Below are 10,440 nucleotides of genomic sequence, written 5' to 3' on the forward strand. Positions count from 1 at the left end.
TTCTGTATTTTATTTTTAACTTGCACCATTCATATATAGGTAACAAGTACACTTATGAACGTCAGAAAAGAAGTTAAATTAATTGTAAATTTACATTTACTAGAAACTTTTCAAGCGGGCAAGAGACTTTCCGCCATTCTTTTTAATCGCTAAGTTTTGAGTCATACACATTCTTTTAACTGGAGCAAATCAATCCCAAGGATTAGGATCATTTAAATGTTCATCAAATTTATAAAAACTTTATTGATTAATTTACGTTTAACGAGGGCTTTGAATTTATTTAGTGACAATTCTCTAATTTCGCTTGGGAGTTTGATGTAAAAACGAATACAATTTCCATAAAAGGAGTAGTTTATCTTCTGTAGCCTGGTTGGTCGTACACTCAAATTAGTTCTGGTTCGAGTATTATACTGGTGAAACCGTTAGTTTTAAAAACATTTATTTTTTTACATACAACAAGGATTCAAGAATATATAGACCAAACTAGTGGACCAGTACTATAAGTAGTAGATTATAAATTATTTTTGAGTCGCTTTAGAAACAAAAAATAATAGTTAAAAAAAACTAAAAAACACGCTTTTAAAGCACATCAAACTAAAAAGTGAAAAATAATTCCTAATTTAGACTGAAAATGGTAATGAACAAAAAATACTGGTATTATTGTGAAAAAGCGTGGGTTACTCGGCACAGAGCGCCCCACGCTTTTTCACAATTTTTTTTATATTTTTTTCATTTTTTTTTCGGATTTTTGATTGAACCCCGAAGCATTGTCATCGATCTTTGACAAATTGACTTAAAAGTGGGTCAAAATCGAGTCCGAAGGAGTCGGTTACATACATACAGGTGAAGCTAATATAAAGCGTGTAAAAACTGGACCTTATTTAGCCAGTTCTTTTAGCGACAGTTTCATCATGACCGAATCGGCCTGCAGAATATTTTATGAATTTCTCAATAAATGAATAAAAAAATAGTTTTTCAATTATCACAATTAGTATTTCCGATAATTCGTTCAACTGATCGAATTAAAAAGATTTATTTGATGAAATTCAGAGACACTAAATTCACTACACACTATATTCAGACAAGTGAATCCCAGCGCCATATTTGTCCCGGAAGATGTTTACGTAACAAATAGCAATAATAACGTTAAGATAACTAGTCATACTTTGTTTTTTATTTAAAATTTGAATAGATAAAATACAATACTAAAAATAAATTATAAAAATAACAAAAAACTAAATAATTAAGAGTTCGCAGCATCACCATTACTCGGCGTATTCCGAATGGCTAGCCATTCAAGGCTACTGAGTGTCGGTTAGCATAGGGTTGACACATAGGCATATAACCGACTAGCATACCACGACTTTGCATGAACATATAGATATCTTGAAAAAAATGATTGTCGGACGGACGATAGTTTAACGTGGCGTCATAACAAAATATTGATTGAATAATTTTATACATAAAATTGAAATATCACGATTTTGTATGGATACAAAGGAGTGAATCCTCGAATGCATAGGCCAATCGAGTGGAAGAGCGATAGATGCGTCTCAAGCGTACAATGAGCGTAACGGGACAATGAGTCATACCTTTTTGTGCGTGCAGCGCGCGGCGTTCATCGATTTATTGGACGTCGTCGCGCCACTAAATAATCAAAAAATGTAATGTAGTGCTGTGTGGAGAGGCACGCGTAAACGTATTGCGTGTTGGAACGCGGATAAGGCTGCTGTTACCGCATCCCTCCTAGGGCGATTCTTGGCCGTTTGTTTTTTAGTTATGCACAATAGCGAGTCTTACATAATGCTCCCGTACTAAGCAGTCGCGGAAGGCTATGCGCAATGCATAGAAAAAAGAAAAGTCTTATTCGGTTAGAGAGAACAGATGGACTAGAACAATCATTTACTTAACAAAAATACTTATATCTAAACAGATCCGAAATAGAATTACCAATATCGAGACGACTATTTTTGAGGTTGCACGTGCATCAACTTGGGGATTCTCCCCTCAGATTTAGGGGGAATCAAGATGTCTTGGGGGGTGGAGGGGCTATATAAAGTACACAAGTAATACAAGATTTTTTTTTTAAACGTACGATTCTGTACAATTTATATTAAGCCTAGAACCCAATCAACTAACAAAACCAAAACTAAGCTTAAAATCTGCTATACTCCTACATAGATTGAAATTACCTTTCAAACTGAATGTAGTACAAAAATTTAGGGTTTTTTAATCAATATTTGTGGATATTTGAAGTTGGCTGCGGCACATTTTGTAGGAGTTTGCATCACTGGACTTATAAATAGTTTTCAAAGCAGTACCTGCAGCTAGAGTTGGTTCAAATAGTGTACGAATTTATTATACAACTAAAAAGAGCATTACTCTTGTACTGTTCCTGGGTCATCGGGGTGCTTTAAATAATAGAGGATTTTATTTTAACTCTATATTAAACACTCGCGTAAAACAATAGAGTATAAGCGAAATGGTAAATGCTATTTAACGAATGAATGCAATGTAACAGTTGAAGAGAGTGCCCGCGTCTGGCTATACTCTCGGGGCGTAACTCCGATGATTTAAAACTAAGAAAGCCTGAGTAAGCAAAATGTACAGCTCTTTTATAATATAGAAACTTCAGTTATTTATTTAGGATCCTTGTCAATCATGAAGAACAAACAGTAGAAAATAACCATATTGAAGCGGTATTCTACATAATATTAATTGGACTGTTAAAAGCTACATTGCCACAGGAACCAAAGTTTTTACTTAATTTACTATCTCTCCATTAATTACTAAGTTATTGAGTACTTTAATACTTTTAGTATTTAAAATTCAAAAGGCACCTCACCCCAACTGTACTATAAAAATCAAAAGTTATTGGTATAATTCATAAACACATTTTGACCGAAAGAGACTTTAGTTTTATTGATTTAGCATTTACGTATTCTGGTTAATGATTATATACTCTAGTTGGATATTTTTGTTCTGTACCTCTACCTAAACGTTTTAGCCTCCATATTTTATTCATAATCATCATTAAGGCGGTCGTTATAGAACACATTGTTAACGATCGATTAATATATTTTTTAGTATTGGTGTACAGGAGTTAGTCAAGGTTGTTATGAGGGCAGCTTATTTTCCAAAACTTTTGCGTTTACTTTCTCTATCGCTGAGCAGTGTTGGCTTCAGCATGTGACTCTCATCACTGAGGTCGTAGGTTCGATCTCCGGCTGTGCACCAATGGACTTTCTTTCTATGTGCGCAACATTCGCTCGAACGGTGAAGGAAAACATCGTGAGGAAACCCACATCTCTTAGACAAAAAAGTCTATGACTAAATGAAAAAAGTCTATAGTAGCCTGATGCTTTATCTATGTTTTAAAAAATGAATATAGTAACAAAATAATTTTGTTTTGTCTAAATTATCATGCTTTTGTATGTTATTTTTGCATTAATAGATGTGTTATTTTTGTAAATTAAATAAAAAAAGGTTTCAAACTTCAAGGTTATTATTGGACGAAGATTATATAATGTACTACATAGATTTTTTGACCCCCTGATTGTGTATCCATGGGTCCCGGGTTTGATCCTCGGCTGGGATGAACATCGATGTGATGAGCATTTGGTGTTGTGCTTAGGTCTTGGGTGTTTAAATATGTATTTTTATGTCTGTCTATCTATCTATATGTATGTATATCCGTTGCCTAGTACCCATAACACAAGCTTCACCAGCTTAGCATGGGACTAGGGCAATTGGTGTGAATTGTCTTAAAAAAAAAATAGATATATTTCTTTATTTTCTACATTTGACAACCCTAGGCGACGGTGGGTGGGTACGTTAAACTTGTAACTGTCGGAACTCGGATAACAACTACAGTCTGCCGCGCACCACCGTAGTGTATTGTCGCATCTCGTGTTTTGAATCTCAAGTAAGTAGATATTATAAATACGTTTATTACAATTAAATATTCTACTTTTGAATTAAATACGTAACATGGCAAAACTTTATTTTAATAGTTTAATATACTTACTATTAAAAGTTTTAGATTTCCGTTAGCATCTAGCAATAAATAATTCTGTTAAATTTGTACTTTTTGCTTAACTGTCGAGTGTCAACACTCGACGTACCAATTATCATAAGTACAACCAGTTGGTACATATTACAACTCTATACGTTTGTTAGTAAACTAATGGACTAAACCGATTTTAATGAAATGTTTGGATTGTGTTGCCAAGAAACCTAGCGGTAGAATGCTTCTAAAAATACGGTAGATTTTCCGAAATTATGTTGTAATTTATATTTGAAATACGGTAGAATTACCTTATTAATTTTGTAGTATGTTAAGAGACAATAAGACATATTTTTAATCAGAATCAGACGGTATAATTGTTTTAATATTTTTATACATCATAGAGGGAGTTGGATTAAAATTAATACAGTTATTTCCGTGTCGCTGTATGGCCTGCTGCGATAAAAGATTACCCTTAATGGATTTTGTAAGAAGTTTTTTTCCGTTTTGATGTCGTTAACACTGCTGAAAACTCTTACACACTCAGCATTCGAATGTGGTAGAGACAAAAAAAAGTATTAATAGTAACTTTAAATACAATTTTTTTTTTAATACAAACAGCTCTTCCGAATTCGTTCGTTATAATCGTACGGTAGGTGGTAGATCTTTGCTGATTACGGTGTTTTCACCGTAATTATGGTGCAGTTGGCAACACTTTGAACAGAGAGAACTGAGTATTAAATACCAAGTTTTAACAAACATTATTTAGGAGTCACATAGAAAATGAATTTTGATATTTGTGTTAAATTTAATGCCTAATTAATTAGCGACTTAAATAAAGTCTGGATGCCAGGAAAAGATTACTTATATAAACGATAAGGCCCATTACACAATGTTCATGGTATGTGCATACCATGAACATTTATTATTTTTTGTTTATTGTGTTTTATTAATGTATGAAAACTGCAGGAGTACGAAATTTTATAAATTTTTAGTTTCAGGAAAAATGGAGAACGTTGTATTATACTACTTCCCCTTCAAGGGTCTAGGTGAAGGTCTTCGTATGCTGTTGTCTTACGGTGGACAGAAGTTCGAAGACCACAGAGTGCCCAAGGATCAATGGCCAGAATTCAAACCAAGTAGGTTTTTGATAGATATACTCCATTACTAAATAATATATGTATTAATATCGCGTTTACCCACTCGTCCTGCCCACTTCCCTGCCCATTTCCCTGCCCATTTCCCTGCTCATTTCCCTGCTCACTACGGCTGAATGTAAATGCGGCATTAGACCTCTTAGTGTTGATAACAATATTTAAATATTTTGTTATGATAAACCGAGTACAGAGTAAACATATGTATATCAAAATTTAATTATAACTTTGGACCCAATTTCAAGCCATAGACTATTATAGGTTATCTTTTATTGACATAACTTTTACACATTTAAAGAAAACACTTTTTTACCGGATCGAAGTTATGTATTATTATAAATTTATAATTTTTTTACATAATTTTAAATTTTTCCGAAACGTCGTTCTTTATGATATTTATTTTTTAGATAGACAAAATGGCGGATGTTACATCAGCTGTTATCAATTAAGATTTTTTTGTTTATAGAGCAGAACCTGTATAACTCAAACATCAAGGTCAACGCCAAAATATTCAAATTCGAGACTATTTTTTTTTACTTAGAATTTTTAATTTGGCGGAATTTGATACGACTTTTAGAAGTTAATTTTTACTCATTTTAACTTACATTGTCAAATGTCAAATCAATTAACTTATTTTAACGGACATGCGTCACTAAATCAGTATCTATATTTCAACAAATTATAGAATTGACGATTGACTAAGGGAAAGAAGTAGGGTGAGCGGGGGGAAAATTGAACGGGTTTTTGATAAGATGAGCAGAGTTGTTTTTGAACCTCTTGACGACTATATATTGACCTATACTTTTTTTTATTATTGGCTTTGATTAGTAACGAGCAAAAACTATAATTTTTTATCATATCAATAACATAAAGTTAAATCTATTCCAAAGCAGAGAAAATTGGTAAATAAAATAATAAAGATACGACTACAAAATAAGGTAAACATGAAAACGTGACGGGGAAAGATTGCATATTTTTCTAAAATCTTTAAAATTAATGTGAGATGTCAACGGTTTTGGGTACATAGCTTTTAGTGACTTGAAAACTCACGTGAGACTTTAGTGAAAAAATACCTTTGTTTAACAAAGATTGAAACAGAACTTCTCAAACTTTTCTATCTCAGTTTTGAGCCAGAATTTAGTGAACCAATCTGGTCCTGGAACACCGTCCTTAAATGCGGTAACATAGCGCTACACGAGAAAACTTACTTCTTTTCTAGATAGCCCAAAACTTTAAGGCCATTTGCTAGTCTTATTTCGATTTCAAAGACAGGAGGGCGACCTAATGTAATGCTTTAAACTCCGTTTTTTTCAAACGGTTGTAAATGGGTTTTCATAAATTTTAGTCGCTTAAATGTTTAAACCTTCCATTTTGCTTTTTCTATGACTTCGGCCACATTTTTTTGTATAGGATGCCGCATTCCGCACAATACTTATCTCCTAGGTCAGCAGCAGTTAATGCCAGTATTCACGCAAAAAGACTTGGGTGTTACCATCAGTTATGATTTGAAGTGGGAATGTCACATCATGAATATTGTGAAAAAGGCTAATTCCATGCTCTATTTAGTGAGAAAATCATTTAAATGCCTGTCACCAAGAACACTCTTAAAGATATATAAATGTTACATTAGACCACTATTAGAGTATGCCTACACCATTTGGGATCCTTATTTCATAAAGGATATTATGCTTGAAAGGGTTCAAAGATAAGCCACGAAAATGATCAGGTCACTCAGGAAGAAATCTTATAATGGGCGTCTTGACCTTACTGATTTAGAAAGTAGGAGATCAAGAGGACATCTCATTGAACCCCATAAAATCCTCACTGGCCACTATAATGTTCCAGGAATTGAGAAGCTCTTTATTTTAAGTGAAAATACACACATTGAGGGGTAGTTCTTTAAAACTTAAGACCACTCAACATAACACAAATTCCCTAAAGAACTTTCTCCCAAACCGAGTAGTGGCCGAATGGAATAGGCTTCTCGAAAGAGTGATCAGTGCACCATCTATGAACTCCTTTAAAAAATAGATTGGATAGTTTCTCCAAATCTCAAATTACACGCGCATCAGCTTATTAAGCTACATATACATAATAATAATAATAATGTTGCACGTAACGATTTCCGGACGTAATTACGAGGCATAATGACTGAATAAAACAAATGTAATTATTAAATAATTAGGTATTATTACCCGATATACGTTCAAATAATTAAACATTTATTTTTATTAAACATTTATTAAATTCATTAAACATTTATTTATTTATTTATAGGTTTATATCAGATATACCTAACCTAACTATTGTTTTTCTTAATCTACTATAACTGATTCTGTGTGCCTACGGGCAAGGGCCTCCCCCATTGTCCTCCATTTTTCCTTATTGTATACCAATCGTTTTCAGGAGGTCTTTCCAGCCATTTCCATGATTTCATCTGCCCACCTTTTAAATTGCATTGGATTAAACATTACTTAGGTATTAATAGTGCCAACGTCTGATATTGATAGATACCTTTTTATTTTAGTTTTGCAATTTAAATTACATAGATTCGAAGAAGAATCGAAATTTAATTTATTCACCTATCTTTGCATATTCGGTAATGTATATGTTACCGTAAAATTGTAAAAACCGTTAGATTGTAATCTATCTCGCGAGATTGTAAACTGTCGAAAGATTGTGAACCTCAACGAACTGCTTACAAATTAACGTATTATTATTCGGTAGTTATATGAAATTGTTGGGAAGTAAAATTAATCTGTAATTGACCAAAGAAGTTTGAATGATAACTAAGTTAGTGTAGTACAATCTACCGAATAATAATACGTTAAATTGTAAGCAGTACGCTGAGGTTCACAATCTTTCGACAGTTTATAATCTCGCGAGATAGATTACAATCTAACGGTGTTTACAATTTTACGTTAACATATACATAATCCTGTGGAAATGTCAACTAGGTACTTTGCCAATTTATTTCCTGTTACCAGTCAAAGTTTGAGAATAACTGAATTTTTGTATGACACTTGAGAACGGAGTAAGATCGAATCTTTTGTATATTTATCTTACCCCGTAATTTTGGGTAAAGACGGAATGTTGAGGACGGACACCTAAACATTTTGGCCAAAATTCAACAAAGCGCATCAGCAAATTTATTCCAATTCAAAATCAAAATATCTTTCATATAGGTAAACAAGTACACTTATGAATTGTCGTTGTACTATTCGAATTGTCTAAAGTTCGTTAAAAATAAGTTAATTGAATTGTTATTTCACAATGTAAAATATCATCAATATAAATAAAATCATAAAAAAAAGTTACATAGATTGTAAATTTACTCTTACTACCACTTCGCAAGTTAAGGACGTAGAGCGGGTAAGAAGAACTGGCAAGAACCTTTCCGCCACTCTTTTTAATCGCTTAGTTAGATTGTTTGAACTGGAGCAAATCAATCCCAAGGATTAGGATCATTTAAGTATTTACTGATCGAGTTCCTGTCGTAGAACATCCTTCCTTCAAATTTTCATACCATAATACTGTATTCCAGAAACTCCATTCGGCCAGATGCCAGTACTTGAGATCAATGGAAAGAAATACAGCCAAACCCTGGCCATGTCCCGCTACCTCGGACGCAAATACGGAATCGCCGGAGACAATCTTGAAGAGTCCTTCGAAATCGATCAGAACATGGACTTCTTCACTGATATTCGTCTAAGTAAGTAATTTATACATCTTAAAGGGATCATCAGTGTTGGCCTAGTGGCTTCAGCGTGCGACTCTCGTCCCTGAGGTTCTAGGTTCGATCCCTGGCTATGCACCAATGGACTTTCTATGTACGCATTTAACATTCGCTCATACGGTGAAGGAAAACGTCGTGAGGAAACCAGCTTGCCTTAGACCCAAAAAGTCGACGGCGTGTGTCTGGAGGTTGATCACCTACTTGCGTATTAGATTGACAAATGATCATGAAAAAGATTCAGAAATCTGAGGCCCAGACCTAAAAAGGTTGGAGCGCCACTGATGAGATTAAAGGAAACTATTCCGTAGATATATAGAGATATAATAACCGTTACAGAAATGTTTGACTGCTGTATAGTGTTTAAAATGTCGCTAAGGTGCTTATACTTAAACAAATTATCTTTATTATTGTAAACATTAAATTAATCTAACAGTCTTGTATTTATTACGTCTCTTTCTATTTAATTGTTTTAACGCTATGGTGAAAAGAGGCAGATGTAGTTCAAACTGTGCATTGCACTGAATTTATTTTATTAGCAATATTAGAATTCTGAATAAGCAAGTTTATGTCCTTGCTTATTCAGAATTCCTATTTAATAGGTACAGAGGATAGGAAAAGTGAGTAAAGTAGGAAGTTACTAGTTACTATAGTTACACTTCATTTTGGTCCTCACTGTACAATAATAATCAAAAATAGGATTTTGCCGAATTAATGATCAATAAAAAATCAAATCAAAGAATTATAATTAAGTAATTTATTCCTGGGTTTATTTTTCAGAGGCATCAACAGTTATGCTGGAACAAGATCCCGACATCAAGCAGAAGATTAAGGACGACCTGGAGAAGAATTACTACCCCGTGGCCTTGAAGAAACTTGACGAAATCATTGGCAAGAACAACGGACATATTGCCAATGGAAAGGTTGGTTCGATAAACAGAGATCTAAGTAGAGTAGAAGCTAATTGCATATTTGTATAAAATAATGATATATTATTTTAAGAATTTAAAGAAAATAAAAAACCTAAATAGTATACACAGAAACATTACACATAGGTTACAGTAGGTTTTTTTTATATCACGCTTTTCAATTCGTAAATCTTTTCCATTTAATTAGAATTTTTTTTTTGAAAAAAATAATAATATTCGAACTTCAAAACCGGAAGTAAAAATTCAAATTTTCAAAAACTTCGACCAATTTTTTTAATTTTTTTTTATTCGAATAAATTGCTAGTAATTTCAAGTATACTAGAAGTTTCATAGTTTTCATTAAACATTGCTTGTTTTCTTTACAGTTAAGTTGGGGCGACTTCGTAATTGGCGGCGTATATGACGCGTTTAAGAACTTGCTCCTGCAAATGCCGGACTTGGACGAAAAGTATCCAAATCTAACAAAATTGAGGGACAACGTTGTGTCTTTACCTAAAGTCAAGGAATACGTTGCGTCTGCGCCTAAGACAGATATTTAATTTTAGATTAAACAAGGCATAGAAAAGCAAACGATTATCTTATTATTTTTGTTGTTATTCTTCAACATTTAGTTTTTTT

General features: G+C 33.2%; 1 protein-coding gene across 1 annotated transcript; it reads left to right on the plus strand.

The window, feature by feature from the left end:
• The first annotated feature begins 3,820 nt into the window (after positions 1–3,820).
• On the plus strand, positions 3,821–10,440 carry LOC125060585 (glutathione S-transferase 2-like). The gene is made up of 5 exons (XM_047665523.1): positions 3,821–3,925; positions 5,002–5,145; positions 8,705–8,872; positions 9,674–9,816; positions 10,188–10,440. The coding sequence occupies exons 2-5, from the start codon at positions 5,013–5,015 to the stop codon at positions 10,359–10,361; spliced, it is 618 nt and encodes a 205-aa protein (XP_047521479.1). The 5' UTR covers positions 3,821–3,925; positions 5,002–5,012; the 3' UTR covers positions 10,362–10,440.

Source organism: Pieris napi, chromosome 22 (assembly GCF_905475465.1).
Source record: "Pieris napi chromosome 22, ilPieNapi1.2, whole genome shotgun sequence".
In the NCBI taxonomy this organism is placed as follows: Eukaryota; Metazoa; Arthropoda; class Insecta; order Lepidoptera; family Pieridae; genus Pieris; species Pieris napi.